General features: G+C 42.6%; 2 protein-coding genes across 2 annotated transcripts; both read right to left on the bottom strand.

Annotated features, from left to right (window-relative positions):
• Positions 1–15,435: 15,435 nt before the first annotated feature.
• LOC132901151 (olfactory receptor 1D2-like) lies at positions 15,436–16,374 on the bottom strand. Its single transcript, XM_060943502.1, has one exon. It carries the CDS (start codon positions 16,366–16,368, stop codon positions 15,436–15,438), a length of 933 nt encoding a protein of 310 aa, XP_060799485.1. The 5' UTR covers positions 16,369–16,374.
• A 4,912-nt stretch (positions 16,375–21,286) lies between these two features.
• On the bottom strand, positions 21,287–22,231 carry LOC132901150 (olfactory receptor 1D2-like). The gene has a single exon (XM_060943501.1). It carries the CDS (start codon positions 22,220–22,222, stop codon positions 21,287–21,289), a length of 936 nt encoding a protein of 311 aa, XP_060799484.1. The 5' UTR covers positions 22,223–22,231.
• Positions 22,232–23,464: the final 1,233 nt, after the last annotated feature.

Below are 23,464 nucleotides of genomic sequence, written 5' to 3'. Positions count from 1 at the left end.
CATAGTTCCTCTCCGCTGAGGTGAGTTTCTTCAAGAAGAATGTGACTGGGTGGAGCTTGTGCTTCTCACCGAAGCACAGTGAGAGGACCCCTCCTACACCTGTCTCGGAGGCGTCCACCTCCGTGAAAGGTCGGGTAGGGTCAGGGTGTTGGAGGATCAGGCTGTGGTGAAGGTGGTTTTGAGCTTGTTGAAGGCCTCTTTGGCTGCAGGGGTCCAGTGGAGACACTTGGGTCCCTTCTTTAACAGGGAGGTCAAGGATGCCATGTGAGTACTGAAATTTCAAATGAAACGGTGAAATTTGTGAAACCTAGGAAGCATTGGAATGCCTCGACTGAAGTGGACACTGGCCAGGAAGTCACCACAGAGACCTTGGAGGGGTCCATACTGACCCCCTCTGCACTGATGATGTACCCCAGAAAGGCGATCTGATGCATGTAGAACTCACAGTTCTCGGCTTTGACATAAAGATGGTTTTCTAACAGGTGGTTGAGCACTGATCGGACATGTTGGAGATGGCTCTCTTCATCTGGGGAGTAGATCAGGACATCATCGATGTACACCACCACATATCTCCCTAACTTGTCCCGAAGTACACCATTGATGAGACACTGGAACACACTTGGCGCTAAAGAGAGGCCATATGGCATCACCCGGTATTCAAAATGGCCAGCGTTGGTGCTGAAGGCCATCTTCCACTTATCATTCTCTACAGAGGTGGAAGAGAGACTTAGCTGAGGACGCTGAAGACAGTTCTGAAAACAGGTCGGGGACCATTGGAGAATCTCCTTATTCTGCCAGGAGATGAACAGGTTGTGAAGCTGCAGTCAAGGATAACCCAAAATGATGTCATGATGTACGGTAGTGGTAGCGTAACTAGGAGTGAGATTAGCTTTGAATGGAGGCCTCCCACCTGAATGTGCATGGGAGCGGTCCAGGTGGTGATGAGGCCTTTCCCTGTCGGGCCTCCGTTTATCGTCCTGATGCTGAGTGGGCTGTGCAGAGGATTTGTGGGCAAACTGAACTTCTGGACGACTGAGCTGTTGATGAAGTTCCCCTCTGCCTCTAAGTCAACAAATGCAGAAGGTCAAGGTCAAGGTTCTTTATTGTCATTTGCATGTTTCACATGTAAGCAAAATTTGTGCCTCGGGGCCAGCAGTGTATATAAATAGAAGAATTAAAATTAAAAATAAATAGAAAAATAGAATAGAAAAATAGTGCAACGGTGATTAAAAAGTGTTCAGGTGAACAGTAAAAACTTCAATATGTGCAAAAATGCAAAATGAGGGGAGTGGGGGGGCAGCATCAGAGCTTAGGCTTAGTGTTCATTAGTCTCACAGCTTTTGGGAAGAAGCTGCGCTGGAGCCTTGATGTTTTGGCCCTGATGCTGCAGAGTCTTTTTCCTGAGGGGTCTATGTGATGGGTGGGTGGAGTCACCCATGATGCGGGCTGCTCTGCTCCTGCACCGACTGTTGTAGATGTCTTTTATGGATGGCAGGCTGCAACAGGTGATCTTCTGTGCTGTGCGCACCACCCTCTGCAGAGCCTTCCTGTCCACAGCCAAGCAGAAAATACCAGGAGGTGATGGAGGAGGTCAGTGTGCTCTCCACCACACACCTGTAGAAGACTGCCAGGACCGCAGGGCTCAGTCTGGCCTGCCTTAGCCTTCTCAAAAAGTAGAGGCGTTGGTGGGCCTTCTTGACCACGCTGGCTGTGTTCGTGGTCCACTTCAAGCTGCTAGAGATGTAGACCCCCAGGTACTTAACACTGTGGACCATCTCTACAGCTTCTCCTCCAATGTAGAGGGGGGAGGGGCATGGTCACCTCTCCTGAAGTCCACAACCATCCACTTTGTTTTCCCCACATTGATGCAGAGATTGTTGTCCCTGCACCAGTCCACCAGGTCCTCCACCTCCTGTCTGTATGCTGACTTGTCACCATGGGATATCTGTCCCACCACCGCCGTGTCATCCGTGAACTTCACAATATGACTGCCCGGATGTTTAGTGGAGCAGTCATACAGTTAGGTCCATATATATTTGGACACTGACACAAATTTTGTTTTTTTACCTGTTTACTGAAACATATTCAAGTTATAGTTATATAATGGACATGGACATAAAGTCCAGACTTTCAGCTTTCATTTGAGGGTATCCACATTAAAACTGGATGAAGGGTTTAGGAGTTTCAGCTCCTTAACATGTGCCACCCTGTTTTTAAAGGGACCAAAAGTAATTGGACAATTGACTCAAAGGCTATTTCATGGGCAGGTGTGGGCAATTCCTTCGTTATATCATTCTCAATTAAGCAGATAAAAGGCCTGGAGTTGATTTGAGGTGTGGTGCTTGCATTTGGAAGATTTTGCTGTGAAGAAAACATGCGGTCAAAGGAGCTCTCCATGCAGGTGAAACAAGCCATCCTTAAGCTGCGAAAACAGAAAAAAAACCATCTGAGAGATTGCTACAATATTAGGAGTGGCAAAATCTACAGTTTGGTACATCCTGAGAAAGAAAGAAAGAAAGAAAGAAAGAAAGAAAGAAAGAAAGAAAGAAAGAAAGAACTGGTGAACTCATCAGTGCAAAAAGACTTGAACACCCACAGAAGACAACAGTGGTGGATGATCGCAGAATAATTTCCATGGTGAAGAGAAACCCCTTCACAACAGCCAACCAAGTGAACAACACTCTCCAGGAGGTAGGCCTATCAATATCCAAATCTACCATAAAGAGAAGACTGCATGAAAGTAAATACAGAGGGTTCACTGCACGGTGCAAGCCACTCATAAGCCTCAAGAATAAAAAGATTAGATTGGACTTTGCTAAAAAACACCTAAAAAAGCCAGCACAGTTCTGCAAGAACATTCTTTGGACAGATGAAACCAAGATCAACCTCTACCAGAATGATGGAAAGAAAAAAGTATGGTGAAGGCATGGTACAGCTCATGATCCAAAGCATACCACATCATCTGTGAAACACGGCGGAGGCAGTGTGATGGCTTGGGCATGCATGGCTGCCAGTGGCACTGGGTCACAAGTGTTTATTGATGATGTGACACAGGACAGAAGCAGCCGGATGAATTCTGAGGTATTCAGAGACATACTGTGTGCTCAAATCCAGCCAAATGCAGCCAAACTGATTGGTTGGTGTTTCATAATACAGATGGACAATGACCCAAAACATAAAGCCAAAGCAACCCAGGAGTTTATTAAAGCAAAGAAGTGGAATATTCTTGAATGGCCAAGTCAGTCACCTGATCTCAACCCAATTGAGCATGCATTTCACTTGTTAAAGACTAAACTTCAGACAGAAAGGCCCACAAACAAACAGCAACTGAAAACCGCTGCAGTAAAGGCCTGGCAGAGCATTAAAAAGGAGGAAACCCAGCGTCTGGTGATGTCCATGAGTTCAAGACTTCAGGCAGTCATTGCCAACAAAGGGTTTTCAACCAAATATTAGAAATGAACATTTTATTTACAATTATTTAATTTGTCCAATTACTTTTGAGCCTCTGAAATGAAGGGATTGTGTTTAAAAAATGCTTTAGTTCCTCACATTTTTATGCAATCATTTTGTTCAACCCACTGAATTAAAGCTGAAAGTCTGAACTTCAACTGCATCTGAATTGTTTTGTTCAAAATCCATTGTGGTAATGTACAGAACCAAAATTAGAAAAATGTTGTCTCTGTCCAAATATTTATGGACCTAACTGTATGTGAGCAGAGTGTAGAGCAGGGGGCTAAGGACGCAACCCTGGGGGGAGCTGGTGTTGAGGATGATGGTAGAAGAAGAGACGCCATGGATCCTCACTGTCTGTGGCCTGTGTCAGGAAATCCAGTACCCAGTTGCAGAGGGGTGGTGGTAATCCAAGAGGCAACAGTTTGTTGACTAAAGTCTGTGGGTCGATCATGTTGAACGCCGAGCTAAAGTCCAGGAAGAGCAGCCTCATGTAGGTGTCTCTGCTCTCCAGGTGGGTGAGAGCAGAGTGGACAACGGATGAGATGGTGTCCTCTACAGACCTGTTCCTCCTGTATGCATACTGGTTTGGGTCCACATTTATGTCCACCTTCTCCTTAATGTGGTCCATGACCAGGCATTCGAAGCATTTCATGACTATCGGGGTGAGAGCCACAGGTCAATAGTCATTCATGCTCCTCACTGCTGCACACTTGGGCACTGGAACGATGGAAGATGTCTTCAGACACACTGGCACCACAGCCTGGGAGAGGGAGGTGTTAAAGATGTCTGTTCACACCTCAGTGAGCTCATGTGTGCAGGCTTTCAGGACCCTCCACGGGATGTTGTCTGGTCCTGCTGCCTTGCAGGGGTTGACGCGCTGCAGAGTCCTCCTCATGTCGTCTGCTGACACGCTGAATGATGGTAGCTCACCCTCTGGGATAGTGAGCCTGGTGTGGGTAGGGGGGTCGGCGGGTTCAAAATGGGCATAGAAGGCGTTGAGGGCATCTGGGAGGGATGGGTCCTGAGGACACTCAGCGTTCTTCCTGTTGTAGCCTGTGATTGCCTTTATGCCCTGCCACATGCTCCGAGGGTCATTGGTTGCAAAGTGGCCCTGGATTTTATCAGCATGCGCTCTTTTTGCCCGTGTCACACCCGCTTGGAGGTCCCTCCTCACTGTTCTCAGTGCCAGTGCATCTCCAGACCTGAAAGCTGTGTCACGTGCTCTCAGGAGACACTGAACCTCACCATTCATTCACGGCTTCTGGTTGGGACGTATGGTGATGTTCTGGGTGGTGGTATTGTCATTGATGCATTTCTGGATGAAGCTGGAGATGGCCGAGGTGTATTTCCTCCAGATCTACACCTTCACTGATAGTAGCAGCTTCCCTGAAGACCCACCAGTCCGTCAGCTCAAAGCAGTCCTGCAGTGCAGGGACTGCTGTGCTGGGCCACACAGTGATGGTCTTCTGTGTTGGCCAGTTGTTTTTCAGCACAGGTGATGGGCAGGTACCAGCAGGACGGAGATGTGATCAGAGAAGCCCAGGTGGGGCCGTGGCACCGCAGCACACGCATCCCGCTTGCTGGTGTAGACCTGGTCTGGAGTATTGCCTCCCCTGGTTGCAATGTCTATGTTCTTGTAAAACCGGGGCAGGCAGTCTGTCAGATGGGCATGATTAAAGTCCCCAGCAATCACAAAAAATGCCTTTGGGTGTTGATCCTGCAGCTTGCTAATGTGCGCATGCAGTGCCGTCAGCACCGTGCCGGCATGCGCACTTGGAGGAATGTAAACAATCGCCAGCAGCACTACCGTAAACTCCTGAGGCAGGTAATGCGGGCAGCACTTTAGTGACATAAACTCCACAGATTCAGAGCAATACTGGCTTACCAGGATGCAGTTTGCGCACCAGTTCTTGTTGATATAAGCACAGAGCAGTGTTGTTTTTGGCAGCCATTTTTGATTTAGTTTTAGTCTTAGTCTTTTGGACGAAATGCTTACTAGTTTTAGTCACATTTTAGTCAATTCCATCCTTGATAGTTTTGGTCTAGTTTTAGTTGACGAAAACTAAAAGGGTTTTACTCCAGTTTTAGTCATTCATTTTAGTCGAAAAAATAATTACATTAAAACATTAAATTAGGCCAATACAGAGATAGAAAATTGTAATCAAGGTTGACAGGTTGTGCATAACATACTCTCTACATAAACGCTGTCTAGTATGCATGCTCTCTACATAAACGCTGCCTAGTGTGCATGCTCTCTACATAAACGCTGCCTAGTGTGCATGCTCTCTACATAAACGCTGACTAATGTGCATGCTCTCTACATAAACACTGCCTAGTGTGCATGCTCTCTACATAAACGCTGACTAATGTGCATGCTCTCTACATAAATGCTGTCTAGTGTGCATGCTCTCTACATAAACGCTGCCTAGTGTGCATGCTCTCTACATGAACGCTGTCTAGTGTGCATGCTCTCTACATAAACGCTGCCTAGTGTGCATGCTCTCTACAGGAACGCTGTCTAGTGTGCATGCTCTCTACATGAACGCTGTCTAGTGTGCATGCTCTCTACATGAACGCTGTCTAGTGTGTATGCTCTCTACATAAACGCTGCCTAGTATGCATGCTCTCTACATAAACGCTGTCTAGTGTGCATGCTCTCGACATAAACGCTGTCTAGTGTGCATGCTCTCTACATGAACGCTGACTAATGTGCATGCTCTCTACATAAACGCTGTCTAGTGTGCATGCTCTCTACATAAACACTGTCTAGTGTGCATGCTCTCTACATAAACGCTGTCTAGTGTGCATGCTCTCTACATAAACGCTGCCTAGTGTGCATGCTCTCTACATAAACGCTGTCTAGTGTGCATGCTCTCTACATAAACGCTGCCTAGTGTGCATGCTCCCTACATAAACGCTGTCTAGTGTGCATGCTCTCTACATAAACGCTGCCTAGTGTGCATGCTCTCTACAGTATATAAACGCTGTCTAGTGTGCATGCTCTCTACATAAACGCTGCCTAGTGTGCATGCTCTCTACATAAACGCTGCCTAGTGTGCATGCTCTCTACATAAACGCTGCCTAGTGTGCATGCTCTCTACATAAACGCTGCCTAGTGTGCATGCTCTCTACATAAACGCTGCCTAGTGTGCATGCTCTCTACATAAACGCTGCCTAGTGTGCATGCTCTCTACATAAACGCTGTCTAGTGTGCATGCTCTCTACATAAACGCTGCCTAGTGTGCATGCTCTCTACATAAACGCTGCCTAGTGTGCATGCTCTCTACATAAACGCTGCCTAGTGTGCATGCTCTCTACATAAACGCTGCCTAGTGTGCATGCTCTCTACATAAACGCTGTCTAGTGTGCATGCTCTCTACATAAACACTGTTTAGTGTGCATGCTCTCTACATAAACGCTGTCTAGTGTGCATGCTCTCTACATAAACGCTGTCTAGTGTGTATACTCCATTGTTCACAGACTCATGTTTCTGCCTCCGTTTAACATGTAGCAATGCGCTGATGGAGCACAAACGTCATGATGAACACACAACTAGAAGATGACCACGCTGTCCGTTAATGTAAATATGATGGCTAAACATGCTGCTAACGTTAGAGTAGCCAGGTGTGCTGCTGCTCATTTAGACATATTAAGGCACAGCAACAGGTCTGAAAAGCTACATTTCCCCCCGTATGTTTCACAGTAACTCAAATATGGGTCAATATATGACAAAGCATTCAGTTGCTGTCCCACCAATAATCCCTGCAGGACAAGTTTTACTCATTACATGTTAAGTGAATTTAAGTTAGCTTAACCAAGCCAACTTTAGCATGAAGCTAGCGGTCCCATTCATTTTCACCAGGTCACGGTGTTTTGGAAAACTTCATAGGAAATTCATCACAGACTGATTGTTGAGTGACATTAACCAAAGCTAGCAAACGTATACATGATTTGTTAACAGGACTTCTTGTAACGTTAACTTACCGTCGCAGAAATAGCAGCATGGTGAGCCTTTAGATGCCTCTTGAGGTTGGTCGTATTCTTGCCACATAGTTTATACCCACAGCGTGTACCTCTGTCTGCCACTACAAGGCATTCCGTTTTATTTTCTGCTGGATTATGTGTAAAGTATGTCCATAAATCATCATGTCTTTTCCGCCCACCAAGCCCTTGTGCTGGCGTTGCCGTCGCCATGGTCCATGAACTGTGTGTGGCTGCCCCGGTGTGCACTGTGCCCGGACATGCCTGGTGGTGGGCGTGACCAAACAAGGACAGGATGCAGATGCATTGCTGATATTTTCAACATTTGGCAGACAGGTTGCACGCCGCCATTGGAGGAAACGCCATGCATTTTGATAGTCCTATAGCCAACCCACTAACATTTTCGTCTCGCCAACGAAAACAACAGATACATCTCGTCATATTTTCGTGATCAAAGAGTTATCTTTAGCTCGTCACTGTCTCGTTTTAGTCATGAAAAAAGGTGCTTTAACGAAATAATTTCGTCATCGTCATTGTTAACGAAAACAACACTGGCACAGAGTCCTCTACCATGGCTTTTCCCCGACAGCCGATCGCGGTTGGCACGGAAGAAAAGTAGTCTGTCCAGGTAGTACACGGAGTCCGGCATGTTGTCATTCAGCCAGGTCTCGGTGAGCAGGAAAGCACAGCAATTCCTCATCTCCTTGCGGAAGTTCAGTCTCAGCCTAAACAGGTCCATCTTGTTGTCCAGAGAGCAGACGTTAGACAGGAACAGAGTTGGAAGAGCGGGTCTGTTGTTAGCCCTTAGCCTAGCTAGCAGGCATGCTCTCTTCCCCCTCTTCTGCCTCCGGGCACACCATTGTCTCCTTGCACGCTGCTGCTTTGTTTTCTTCATCCACTCTCCTTTAGCAGCCCAAAACATCCTAACGCTGCCTTGACGTCTGGTTTCAGTCCCACATTCAGGTTCCCCAGAATAAATAGGTCCTGTGCACTGTATTTCAGCCTCAGTTTGTTGCACGAGTTAATAGAAAAGATAGGAAGGTGTTGTACGCTAACCGGGAGCCAAGAAGTTGCTGCACCACTGCACACCACCATCTTATCACTCTTACCACACAAAAACATCATCAGACCCACAGAAAGCATGTGGGTCGAGGAAGGCCGTTTCAGTAATACAGGAACCTTGAAAGACTGAGCTCTAAATGATCTCACTGGACTCACCGGGTCAGCCTTGGTCTCCACAGAGCTGGTGCACGGTGGGCGGACTGGACACTGAATAATCTGACGGTTGACACTCCTGCAGTAGAAACACAGGCCCTCTCTCCTCCTCTGATCTCGTTCGGGGCATTTCAGATGAGTTTGTGAGACCTCCATGGGTGTAGAAGTGTCGGAGGTTGAAGTGGGTGTGGCCTCCTCCTTGAGTGACACGTGACTGGATAGTAGATGGTCCAGCAGAATCGCGAGATCAATCAGGGCGTCTAAGGTGAGATGTTCATCACAGCACACCAGCTCACTCAATACAGCAGGGCAGAGTCCCTGGTGGAAAACAGCTTTTAGAGCCGGCTCGTTCCATCCGCAGGCTGCTGTGAGAATTTGGAAATCTAGGGCATAGTCAGCGACTCTCCTAGAGCCCTGTGTGATGGTCAATTGGCTCTCGCCGACCTCAATTCCCTCAGGCTCATGATCAAACAGATGGTTGAATAGTGCAAGGAAACGATCATATGAGGTTGTGTGCTCCGCTCCACTCCTCCACACCACGCTGGCCCACTGCATAGCCTTGCCGGTCAAGAACGAAAGAAACCTTGTGATCTTACATTCGTCAGAGATGTGTTGGATTGTAGAGAAGTACATGGAGCACTGAAGCAAAAATCCCTTACAGCTCCACGCATCCCTGGCCTATTTCTCCGGGCATGGAAGTGAAAGTGCAGAGCTTGGGGGTATTTCGGGGCTTGTTGGGAGGGCCTGTGACATCATGGCAGCTAGCTGAACCATCTTGGTATTGAGACCAGTGAGCATCTGCTGATGTTCTCCCAAGAGGCACCCCTGAGCACTCAGAACAGTTTGTCTTGCCTCCTCTGCTGCATCCATCATGGCGAAGTATCCTGTCAGGGTGCAGGCACTTACGGATGTATGTGCAGGGGAGAGTGGGGAAAGCAAACTGGACACAAAGCCAAAACACGAGACTAGAATCAAGGTCGTGGGACAGGCGAGGATCAATCGATTGGTAGACAGTGCAATGCGGACAGGGCTAGAGAATGACGAGAAAGATACAAGAGTGAGGGTCGAGAACACAAAGCAGGCAGTAGAATAAAGGCTCGGTATGACAGGAATGAACACTGAACGATACTTTGCATCGAGTGAAGGCCAATTTATGCTGACAACCCAGTCCTCGCAGATGGCGTCGCAGATGACGTCTGCGAAGCCCCCCCCCTTTGCAGACGCTCTGCACGCACCTCCCAAAAATTGTGACCACCACAGACAGCCTCGCAGACAGCGTCGCAGACAAGAGGGCTCTGATTGGTCCACTCTACATCCGCTGTACACGCACTTCCGCTTCCCTACTTTCCCGGTTTGTTTTGTTTTCACGACCACCATTTTTAAAAACACGAGCGAAGATGGAGCAGCACGAAGAGCGGTTGATCGAGGAAGTACGTACATCTATACGACTCCAGTTCTAGTCATGATAAGTAACCGGAGGATAAACACTCCACTAACCACACCCACCAACTACTCCTAGCGATTTCGCGACTTCGCGCCCCCTTGCGTTGTGGCGGTGAATAACATCGCGCACGCCTATTACTCCCCGCTCAATGATAAATTACAACTGTCTGCGAAAAGCTATCTGTGAAAGCCTTGTCGCAAGAGCATGCAGAGGCCTTGAGAGTGGGAGAGGTGTTTATATAGCAGGGGCTGATGAACCAGGAAAAGAGTGAACGGTGTATTTAATAAACAGGTGATAAAGGGCACTGTGGTTCACGGGTGTTGTAGTTCTGAGTGGCCATGTTTGTAGTGGGGTTCGGACTGGCGTTCTCGACAGCATTACTGACAGTGTAATGCACGAGCAAGATGTTATGAATATGTTTCACAACTTTCTGTGCAAATAAAGTTTCTGCAGATCTGTTCAACTGTTTATGGTATTTACAATGAATGCATTAGATACATTTAAATGCAGTCTAAATACAAATACAAAGGCTGGGTAATGGTGATCAACAACGCAATACTTTGCAAAGTATAGGTGTGTGCAGCGTCCTTTTATGTGACTTGGACATGGGCTCAGGGACAGGCATTGGCTTTGTTTGAGCAATGCTCTTGTCTTTGCTGAAGCCGGGTGGCAGGATGATGGTGTGAAGGGCTTGTCTGTGCTGAAATCTGGAGCAGAGGCCACCCTGTCTGTCTCTCATATATACAGTACGAATTAATAGGCATTTATGATTTTTTTTGCCAGGGCGGCATGGCGGTGTAGTGATTAGCACTGTTGCCTCACAGAAAGAAGGTTCTGGGTTCGAGCCCAGTGGCCGACAGGGGCCTTTCTGTGGTGAGTTTGCATGTTCTCCCTGTGTCTGTGTGGATTTCCTCCGTGTGCTCCGGTTTCCCCCACTCTAAGGTGGGGTTTACATTAGACCGTATCAGCGGATCATCAGATTAACGTTTTTAAAACGATTCGCGTGCACACAGCAACGCCAATACACGATTCGCGTGCACACAGCAACGCCAATACACGGATACGCTCGGCTCCGCAGGCATCCTGCGCTCCAAATCACTCCGCCCTGAACAGCGAGTGCCCTCTGGAGGGTGCGCACTCCTGCCCTGCGCAGCTCACAGAGCACACGAGTGAAGCGCACGAGCAGTGATTCGGGACTGAGCCGCTGTGTGTGTGATCCCAGTGCATATCGGGCATGCGCGTCACTTACCACTTGCAAGTGGAAGGATGGAAAGCCTAAAGACAATCATAACTACACAATGGGCAGTATTTGCATCAGTATTTGCAGTATTTTCATACTTTTATACTCTTTAATGAAAGGTGATACAAGGCGGAAGTCCGCGCCGTTTTTCAGCAGTCGCGTCACATGACCAACGCCAGCGAATCAGGAAGGTGGATGTCACAGTGACGTTGTCCAATGACGACGCCAGCTAGAGCTCAGCACAGCGTATCCGCGTATTCTCAATGTTTACACAGCACCGGACCAGACACGATCTGGATTGAATACGTGGACCCTGGCGGATTCCCGTTTCCCGGCGTTTTAATGTAAACGGACAGTGCATCTGCGAAGAAAACGAGACAGATACGGTCTAATGTAAACTTGGCCTAAATTGACCGTAGGTGTGAATGTGAGTGTGAATGGTTGTTTGTGTCAGCCCTGCAATGACCTGGTGACTTGTCCATAGTCAGCTGGGAAAGGCTCCTGCCTGTGACCCTGCACAGGATAAGCGGTAATGGATGGATGGATGGATAGATTTTTTGCTTTGTGCTCTGAAATTGAATCTAAAATGAGTATAATAAAACATTTAAGTGACTTCAGTTGATGGTCCAAGTGTATTATTTAATTTAAACCATGAATGTTTATTATACAATATGTAAAATAATAAATATTTGAAGTTTAATTGAAAGTCAAATATTGGTGAAAATTATCAATTTTATCCGACTGATGCTTAGTTTGTGTTTTACGTTCTTTCTTTTTTAAATATTTATAATTTATTATTATTTTAACAGCTCAGGTCTATTCAAGCAATGTAAAAAAACCCTGTATTTTGTGCACTTTATTTAAAAAAAAGAGCATATATATTTTGCACATATTTTATAGCCTACATTTAGGCCTGTTATTTATGTTAATGTTGTCGATTTAGAATAACTTTTGTTGATAAAATTAAGGAAACAATATTTATTTTGTTTTTATTTGATTCCTTGATTAATCAAAGAAACAACTCACAGATTAATTGATTATCATAATAATTGTTAGTTGTAGCCATACTGCAGTAAACCTGATGATTGTGCAAAGGACCTTAGACACCAGATGCTGAGTTCTTCTATTTGGGCCACAGGTAGCTAGAAGTAATATTTATGATTGTATAGTAACTCCTGATGATCTTTCAGTTGCATCATATCTCATCTCATCTCATTATCTCTAGCCGCTTTATCCTGTTCTACAGGGTCGCAGGCAAGCTGGAGCCCATCCCAGCCGACTACGGGCGAAAGGCGGGGTACACCCTGGACAAGTCGCCAGGTCATCACAGGGCTGACACATAGACACAGACAACCATTCACACCTACGGTCAATTTAGAGTCACCAGTTAACCTAACCTGCATGTCTTTGGACTGTGGGGGAAACCGGAGTACCCGGAGGAAACCCACGCGGACACGGGGAGAACATGCAAACTCCACACAGAAAGGCCCTCGCCGGCCCCGGGGCTCGAACCCAGGACCTTCTTGCTGTGAGGCGACAGCGCTAACCACTACACCACCGTGCCGCCAGTTGCATCATATGTAACTGAAATAACCAAGACATTCATTATCATCTTGATGATCAATGCCAGGCTCTCTTTTAAAACACATGCAGATGACATTTCTAGAACAACAACAACAACGAAAAATCTCAGAAACAGTTGCTAAGCTAAAAAATAAAAGATTGTTATATGATGCAGAAAAATTAGTTCATACTTTTATTAGTCCAGGTTGGACTATTTTAACTTGCTATCTGGATTTTGCAGTAGGTGCATAACAACGATTTTTCTTTATGTTTGACGATATTAACCCCATTTTATCCACAGCACATTGGTTCCCAAAGTTAAGTTATTGGGTTATATGGGCATAGAAAGAGGGTATGCAAAATTTGATTATGAATCGTCAGTGAACAACTAATCATAGCTAGCTAGCTAGCTAGTTTATTGTTTAAGAGACATTATGTTGACTATTTTTCAGATTTACTGTTACATTTTTGGTTTGTTTGCACCACTGAATATAACAGTAGTCAGTCAATAACTGAATCCATGACTCTTTTTATGTGAAACCTTGTTTTACACTACTAGTAGCTATAGCTTGTTATTTTATCACTGTATGTGGGTAAATATTGAAAAAAACATTGAACGTGTAAAACTGTCTTTAATTATGTTAATGTTATGTTTATTTAGAGGTCTAGATACTAGGGCTGTAACGATATGCGTATCGAAATCGCGATACGCAGAGCCACGATCCGTATCGCGATACAAGAAGGCAGAATCGCGGTACACCCTTTCAAACTTCTCCTCAGCCCAAAAACAGAGGCGCTTCCAAACTTCAATTTATGAATACTTTACTTTTTATTTAAATTACATTTTAAACTTACTTAAATTACTTTTTTTTAATATCTATTACTAAGTCGTTTTTTCACCGACCTGCGACAATCTTCTGCGAGTCACGCAACGTCCACACTCGCCACTGGCAGAGCATTCATTTCTTTTAAGCGGTCGCCATTTTGGTTGCGACGCGGGGAGCGAATCTGTAAACAAGCAGCTCATTGGCTGGCTAGGTGTGCCACAAGCCAATCACAATCACTTGACCGGAAAGGCATGCAGTGTTGCCAGATGGGGCAGGTTTAGGTGCTTTTTGGCTGGTTTTGAACATATTTTGGGGTGGAAAACGTTAGCAATATCTGGCAACACTGAAGGCATGTCTGCTTGGGCGGAAGCCTTCTGCGGCAGTTACATTTTGACACGCGAGCAATGTTTCGCCATAAAAATTCCGTAATTTCCATCTGTTTTCCGCGATCACAGAAAATCATTGGCCCTATGAGAGTGAGACAGTGAAAGAGCCACCCCCCCCAAAAAAAAATCTTAACGGATTTACACGATTTGGAAAAATGACTTTTTCAGAACCGAAAAAACCAGAGCTTCCGGCTCAACAGTATTATTTTGAGAAATAAAACAATCTTTGGATATACATTTGCTCATTTTTGCATACATATTACTCATTCTCTGCAGTGGTCTGAATTATTTGTTATTAAATAGTTAATGTAAGTAAGTAAATGTTAATAAGTCAAATTTACTACTTTAAAAAAAATCGTGGGCGTATCGAATCGTGAGTTGGGTGTATCGTTACAGCCCTACTAGATACAGTGGCCCCAGAAAGTTTTCATTTGACACATCAAAGTATATAAGAATAGTATTTTATTTTTCTGTGCTCATTTAGATGTGACTTTATGCAAAGGTAAAATTACCTAAACTATTTAGATGTCCTCAGAATTATTTAAAAAAAATCTAAAACTGCTTAATTGCTAAGTATTTCTAAACTGAAGTGAATTAGGATTTCACTGCTGGCTGTCAGTGTTCCATGAACTAGATTTCTCAGCAAGTTCATGAACAAAGTTTTATCAAGCTAACTTGTTTTACACTGATCAAAGACATGAAAAATATCCATATAAAAAAAGAGAGCTGCATTCATGAACAGTTCTGAGCAAACTGAGCAGCAATGGTTTTTTACTGAAATATATAGGAAGAAGTTTCCAACTATGTGTGTAGGATGTGCAGCACATATAGTTTTGTTAGCTCCCCTTTTATTTTTTTTTTTTGATAGTCAGGGAGGTTGATGGTCTTGTCATGGTCTTGTCCTGTGCATGGGGGATACTAAATTTTGAAACACATTAGTTTTGTTAGTAATATAGTATTAGTAATTTAATTACAATTGTAATTTCATTTGAAAAGTTTACAAACAAAATTCATTACATTTAGTTGCAAACATTACATGTAGTTGCCAAAGTAAAACTATATTACTGGTCCATTATGCTCAATAGTTGCTTCTACTGCTACCTTAAACAGGCAGCCCAAATGGCCAGTAGGTGTCCATAATTACTAATCTAATGGGTGAATTTGAAAAACAAAACAATGGAATGATGTTGAATGTGGTCAATTTAATCAGAATTAACATTTCCTTTTGCATAAGTATTTCAGTGTGTGCCAGTTAAAGGGTTCAAATGGAAGTTTTTCAGTGGCTTGCTGAAAACACCATGCAACAGCAATCAAACTATTTCCAGTTTATGCACTAGCAATGTTGAATCTGAAGATCGTTCTTATGAGTTGTTTCCGTATTTTGGTCAGTTTTAGTCCATAAATAAGGGGATTTAAAACAGGAGGTACAAACAGGAACTCCAATGCCATGAAATTTCGCAAACTTTGAGGAAAAGATGTGAAACCATATCGACTGTAAAACACATCAAATAACAATGCAACAGCAATATTAAACAGAGCAAGTAGATGTGGCACACAAGTCTGCATAAATCTATATTTGCTGTCCTTTGATGTTGTGCAGTTTCTAATCAAGTGAATGTATGAATAAACAATCAATACTGCATGTCCAAAATAAACAATAATAATTATATATCCAATCACATTGTTCACTACTGTCGAGGAACAAGCCAGTTTAACAACTGCCCAGGTTTCACAGTATAATTTTTCAATATGTGAGCCACATAGGGTTACTCTTGATGCTAACAACACTGCAATAGCCATGCAAATAATTGGAGGAAGCCAACAAAAAAGAATACATTTTACAACATTTTGGTTGTTCATTTCAGAGTGGTACTCTAGTGGTTTACATATGGCCACATACCTGTCATATGCCATTACTGTCAATGTTGATACATCACATAAAACAGATGAATAAATAACAAACGCCTGAATCAGACATCCAACATATGAAATTTCATGACAGTGGGTCAATAAGTCATACATGAACTTAGGGTAAAAGCCTGTAGTACCATAAAGTGCATTGATGCATAAATTACACAGAAATATGTACATAGGCTCATGAAGCTGCTTATCTGAGACAATACATAAAATAATAATAATGTTGCACAACAAAATGACATGATAAACCAGTGTGGTCAATGAAAAAATAACATATCTATTTTCCACTGTTACATTTAATCCAGAGAGGGAGAACACTAAGATGTTGGAAACATTATCCATTCTGGATGGAATCTATAATAGAAAAATAGGTTTAATTAATAGCTACAGCAATATGTTGCACACATTGTTTATTATCCTTTGCCTGTGAACAACAAAAAGGACAATTATGTAGATTTAATGTAAAAATAAAATAAAAATTCCAGAGCCTAGATTACTTATTTAAACAGGTGATTTAGATTACAGAGGCATTTTTATTATATAAAGCATGCATTATTTCTTAAAAAGTAATGCAAAGTTATGCCATACCCTCATGTCTTTGTGTTTCTTCCAGTGAAAAGACTGGATCATTTTATAAGCAGTCTTGCCATCCTCCTTACTCTCTTAAGACTCCCAAGTGAAAAGCATTGCTTTTTTTTTTTTTTAAATAATTGACTAAAAGAGCTAGTAATTTTCATGATAGGTTTTAACTGCTATTACTTCAGAACATTTTTCCCCATTTAAAAAAAGGTAACCCTTTACAAGTCTCTAAATTGTAGACATTAACTGGGTAGGTATTTTGTACAAACTCTGAGGTAAAGATATAGTATTGACTATTGTACATTATTCCTACTTCAACAAGTAGGTTTCTCCTCATACCTTTTTTTTCAAAGCAAAAATCCCTAACAAAAACAACAACAATAAATAAACCACCAAAAAAACCACTACAAAGTTTTAAATCAAAGCTAATTCCCTGGATGTCTTATTTTAAAGTAGCCCTGTTTCTTCTCTTTACCTCCCTCTGATCGAAATAAATCTTGGGTCAAGTTGGACCACTTGCAAGTCAGGTTCAGTGGTTTTCCAAGGCCACTGAACCTGACTTGCAAGTGGTCCAACAGGTTTCTGCCACTGAAATTTGGCTTTGCAGGTAGAGAAACTGCACAAATCAGTTATCATATGAGTTTTCATGCCTTGCTTTCAAAATACTTTCACAATTGTGCTTAAAAGTAGCAAAATCTGGATTTACATTGGGCCAATATTACTTCTCGATGAGGGTGAGGGGTGCAGGAGGTGAAGTGGAGTGAACATTGGTGGCTAAGGGACCAGGGATGGCAGGTTTCAGGCATGATACATGGAATGTGGGTGAGAGTCTACAGTACTGTGTCCTGTTTGTAAGTGATTTTGTTGATGCGTTGCAGAATCTTAAAGTGCTAGTCTTACGAAAATTACCAGAAAATCCTGGGTTTTCTGTGTGTGATATGCTCAAATAGGTTGTAAATTTCACCGATAAATCAAAAATTGGTTTGAAAAATAATTTTTTTTGCATTTGAATTCTGTTCCAAAAACCACTAAAAGCTTGTCTGCCATTGTTAGATTGCAGTGATTTATAGGTCAGCGGCGCTGCATGCGTGACGTCATATGCGCCACTGCATTCTTTTGTGTCCACGCTGACTCTATAATATTCTCTGCAACAGCATGTGTTCTTGATACTAATTCTTTTGAAAAATACAATGAAAGCTACAAGGGGATGGTACACAAGTGTCATAATAATAATTATATTACTTTATAATTTTAATGATTTTATTTTTGATGTGGGGCGGCACGGTTGTGTAGTGGTTAGTGCTGTCGCCTCACAGCAAGAAGGTCCGGGTTCGAGTCCGGGTTCGAGCCCCGTGGCCGGCGAGGGCCTTTCTGTGCGGAGTTTGCATGTTCTCCCCGTGTCCGCGTGGGTTTCCTCCGGGTGCTTGCTCCGGTTTCCCCCACAGTCCAAAGACATGCAGGTTAGGTTAACTGGTGACTCTAAATTGACTGTAGGTGTGAATGTGAGTGTGAATGGTTGTCTGTGTCTATGTGTCAGCCCTGTGATGACCTGGCGACTTGTCCAGGGTGTACCCCGCCTTTCGCCCATAGTCAGCTGGGATAGGCTCCAGCTTGCCTGCAACCCTGTAGAACAGGATAAAGCGGCTAGAGATAATGAGATGAGATAAGATTTTAGGTGCATATAGTGGGGAATATTGAGTGCTGTTTTAGGCACACCAGCTCCATTACATTCTTAGGAATGCAATGGATTTGAAGTCAGATTAAATAAAGGAAATAAAAAATAGCACAAATAAAGAAATAAAGCCTGTATGTGTACCTGCTGAAACAGTTATTGGAGAATCAACCATAGTTTTAAATGCATTCACCCAGTTGCTCTGATTGACTTGTATTTGTGTTTCCTTTTCTTTTACTTTACATTCCAGCCTTTTAATTTTGGACCGCAGAGCTTGCTTATCTGTTTCAGAGTTAGGCAGTTATCACACTGTAAATTAGAGAAGAGAGGTGTACTTCATTACAATGGCTGTCTTGTAAAGTCTGGAGTGAGAGTTGTAAAAGGACTTGAATGAGAAAGTGGAGTTGTAAAAATCTTTTACAACTGCAGAGATACGGTGATTTTAGTAAAAATCAATAACGGTAATTGTGCGCTGACCCCCCCCACTTCTACCGAATGTTGGAGCACAAAATCTGCATAGTGAAAGGGTCTGCATAGTCCTAACTGGTATTGTTAGAACCAGAAAAGGTTGTAGTTTTATGAGCAACTTAGTTTTGGAGGTTAACCCTAACAAATTCCCGGCTCCTGCGCACTCACTGCACACAATGCATATGGTGCAACGCGTCACCTGCTTCTGCTGGCTCCAGTGCCTAACACAAGCTTGACACTTACTGTGTGGTGAGCTCTTTGGGATGGCGCTTCCTACTTTTGTTTCCAGATCGTAGGAACTGCTCCGCGTACCAGATGTCGCTCAGATCCTTCTATGTGAATTTGCCTCACAAATGTATCCTTTTCAAAATGTATGTAGCAGACATGAAAGCGTCCTGTTGGCTTGAAGTTGCTTCTCTTTGTCCGTACAAATCGAACCCATTCATTCTGTAAGTGTCCTGCTGACTTTGGGCTATAATGGATAGAAATTCTGCTTTTTTTTTTTTTAATCGGCTACACTTGAACAGTCTTAAACAACACACCTCTTAGGAGGCATATTTTGGTTTTAGTTTTGGAATTAAAAAAAAAAAAATTTAAAAATGTGCTACACTTTGCAAAGCAGACAAGGCCAGAAATGCTGTGAACCTTCAAGCATTGCACATATGATGTCACATCTTTTGAATTAACAATAACTTACCAGGAACACATTCGTGTATTGGCGGACTCAAAGAGTCAAACTATACCAGCTAAATAGAACATGTTCCCAGCTGCGTATTAAAATACAATTGAGACAGTAAACTATTTAACATGTCTAGATTCATAAGGTATAATTTCCAGGAGTGATGTCATTTTCTACACTTGATCTTAGCCAAAAGGTCAGCTGGGATAGGCTCCAGCTTGCCTGCAACCCTGTAGAACAGGATAAAGCGGCTAGAGATAATGAGATGAGATGAGATGTCATTTTCGGAAGACTAGCACTTTAAAAGGGGCCAATGTACTTGGCACCGAGTTTAATACAAGCTTGTGGGTTCCTGATGTCTTTGATAGCAACACTGTCACCTAGATAATATTGGGGAGTTTCTTCTCTGTCTCTCTTTGTTAAGATGCTCTTAGTGTTAAAAGGCTTTTGGGAAACCCACCACAGATTGGTTTGAGCTGCCAGGAAGGATATAACAACTCATAGCAACTCTTTACAACCATGGTAAGCAGAAAAGCATCTCAGCATGCAGCAGCAGAAGACCACATTGGGTTCCACTCCTGCCAGCCAAGAAGAGGAATCTACTGTAGCACACAAATTTCTCCTCAGATACCAATAAAGTCAAGCCATCAATCCATCCATCATGCAAATAATTAAAAACCAAAAAAGGATTAATTTTTCATACACTTGTTCATAGCTTTCACATTTGCAATTCCAGTCATGATTTTATGTCCATGATTATACTTATGATACTTATGTTTATACGTATATAACTTATGTGATATTATAATTTCTCATCATCTCTAGCCGTTTTATCCTGTTCTACAGGGTTGCAGGCAGGCTGGAGACTATCCCAGCTGACTACGGGCGATAGGCGGGGTACACCCTGGACAAGTCACCAAGTCATCACAGGGCTGACACATAGACACAGACAACCATTCACACCTACGGTCAATTGAGAGTCACCAGTTAATCTAACCTGCATGTCTTTGGACTATGGGGGAAACCGGCGCACCCGGAGGAAACCCACGTGGACACGGGGAGAACATGCAAACTCCGCACAGAAAGGCCCTTGTCGGCCACGGGGCTCGAACCTGGACCTTCTTGCTGTGAGGCGACAGCGCTAACCACTACACCACCATGCCGCCATTATAATTTATCTCAATGATAAATAGAATACTTATGTAAAATACTTCCATTTTTATGTGTACCATTTTTTTTACAATATGCCACATGAAAATTAATAAATGGTCTAGGACATACGTTTTTGACACTACTAACCTATCATATTAAATCAGTTAGTGAACTTGCAGGCATAAAATGTTATTTATTGGAAAATGCTTCTTCCCAAAACAACTAAACATGAAGCTGAAACAAATACAAGCATACACTTCAGCAGTTTAGGCTTAAGGTCTCAAAGTACTTGCTCAAAGGCTGTACAGTGCATCCTAGGCAGTTCTAGGATTTTATCTCACTACTTTCCTTCACTGGTATAGAAATTTAAGCATGGACCTAACTCAAAAATATTTTTCAGCTTGGGGAAATAACCAAAAACAAACTGCGTCAATCATATGTAATGTTTGCGTGATATAAGATCTTGGTGAGATAGAAGATAACCTATTGAATTCAGGTGTTTCTGTTCATTTAATTGATAGGAGTAATACATGCATGGGGTAGTTTATCCACATAAAACACAATCATTTGATAGACTGGCCTGTTGGCTCAGATAAATTCAGATAAAGAGTCTTTGAATATATATTCTAGAATTTAGACATGATATCACAGTTTAATTGGAGCCACAGTAATAATAAGGGATGCTAAAATATTCCATGACAACACAAAAACTATTTCCAATTTTGACACCTATGTCTGAGCAACAATCTCATGGCTTGCTTCCGTATTTTAGTAAGTTTTAGTCCATAAATAAGGGGATTTAAAAGGGGAGGTAAAAAGAGGATATCCAGTGCCATGAAATTTCGCAAAGCTTGAGGCAATGAAATTGAACCATATCTACTATAAAAGACGTCAAACAATAGTGCAATGGTGATGTTCAACAGTGATACTAAGTGTGGCACACAAGTCTGCATGAATTTATATTTGCTCTCTTTTGATGTCCTGCAGTTTTTAATCAAGTGAATATATGAGAATGCAATTAGTACTGCATGGCCAAAATATGTTAATATAACTATGTATCCAATTATATTATTTACTGTTGTAGAGAAACAGGCCAGTTTAACAACTGCCCAGGTTTCACAATAAAGCTTTTCAATCGTTGAGCTACATAAGGTTAGTCTTGATGCTAATAAGACTACAACAGACATGCAAATAAATGGTGGAAGCCAACAAAAAATTATACATTTTAGAATTTTTTGATTTGTCATTTCTAAATGGTACTCTAATGGTTTACATATTGCAAGATATCTGTCATAGGCCATTACTGTTAAAGTTGAATAGTCACACAAAGCAGAAGAATAAATAACAAAAACCTGAGTAAGACATCCTGCATATGATATAACATGAAATGGGGCCAATAAGTCATACATGAATTTAGGGTAGAAGCCAGAAGTGCCATATAGTGTATTTATACACAAATTACACAGAAATATGTACATAGGCTCATGAAGTTGCTTATCTGAGGCAATGCAAAAAATTATAGCAATGTTACACAACAAAACAAACTGGTAAAATAATGCAGTCATGGAAAAAAACATATATCTGTCCTCCAATGTCATATTTAATCCAGAGAGCGTGAACACAAATATATTGGAAACATTCTCCATCTGTAATGGAAATAAGCAATTATATTAAAGACTCATAGGCAGATGTTGCATATTGGGTTTCAAACCTTCCAGCATCCATTCCTCATTGCCATTGGGCTTCCTTGCTGGTCAGACACACACTTGCACATCAGAGAATACATCGACGTAAACAAGTATTATTATCTAATGCTCATATGTCTTGACTCTTCTGCACATTTTAATTGTAATAATAGTTTAAGAATATATATAGCATGCAATGGTTTAAATAGTGACTACATACCATATCTTGAGACCAGTACAAACAATGTACGCGTATATAACTATCTACAAATGACCTCAATTCTGCTTTTACATCCATTAATTCTAAGAATGTAGAAAATATGGCAACTAAAATGTGTCAAAAGAATTCACAGTTATACAGCTGCTAAAGGATTTGTGCTGTTCTAAACTCTCCAGTAAAAATTATTTTAATATTAGATAGCTTTATCTGTCAGACAAAGTATACATTAATCTTTAAATAAATAAATAAAATGAATGAATGAATGCCATACCATATTGTGCCTTTGTCCTCCAATACGGAAGATGGATCATCTTTTTATAAGCAGTGCTGCAATGCTTCATCACCACTAATTATGTCCAGTTCCCTTTAGACTTTTTCCACTTGAACAGTATATTGTCATACTGTGTATTTAAGATAGGAAAACTGCAGCAAAATAACTTCATTATGTACTCCACCCATGAGATGATCTGGGACCACCAAACTTATTTTCATTCACAAAATAAATAAAAATTTTCTATTTCACTGAATAGATATGCCACTAAAAGTAAAAAAAGAATACCATATATACTACACTCACTGAATGTTTTATTAGGAACACTATGTGAGGGAGGGCAGCACGGTGGTGTAGTGGTTAGCGCTGTCGCCTCACAGCAAGAAGGTCCGGGTTCGAGCCCCGTGGCTGGCGAGGGCCTTTCTGTGGAGAGTTTGCATGTTCTCCCCGTGTCTGCGTGGGTTTCCTCCGGGTGCTCCGGTTTCCCCCACAGTCCAAAGACATGCAGGTTAGGTTAACTGGTGACTCTAAATTGACCGTAGGTGTGAATGTGAGTGTGAATGGTTGTCTGTGTCTATGTGTCAGCCCTGTGATGACCTGGCGACTTGTCCAGGGTGTACCCCGCCTTTCGCCCGTAGTCAGCTGGGATAGGCTCCAGCTTGCCTGCGACCCTGTAGAACAGGATAAAGCGGCTAGAGATGATGAGATGAGA

This window comes from Neoarius graeffei, chromosome 17 (genome assembly GCF_027579695.1).
Source record: "Neoarius graeffei isolate fNeoGra1 chromosome 17, fNeoGra1.pri, whole genome shotgun sequence".
In the NCBI taxonomy this organism is placed as follows: domain Eukaryota; kingdom Metazoa; phylum Chordata; class Actinopteri; order Siluriformes; family Ariidae; genus Neoarius; species Neoarius graeffei.
The sequence above is the reverse complement of the archived record's forward strand: the minus strand, read 5'-3'. Positions and strand labels throughout refer to the sequence as shown.

What these genes read in the sequence shown, in the direction of transcription:
- LOC132901151 (XM_060943502.1), bottom strand. Translation starts at nt 16,368, where the DNA reads ATGGATAATGTTTCCAACATCTTAGTGTTCTCCCTCTCTGGATTAAAT.
- LOC132901150 (XM_060943501.1), bottom strand. Translation starts at nt 22,222, where the DNA reads ATGGAGAATGTTTCCAATATATTTGTGTTCACGCTCTCTGGATTAAAT.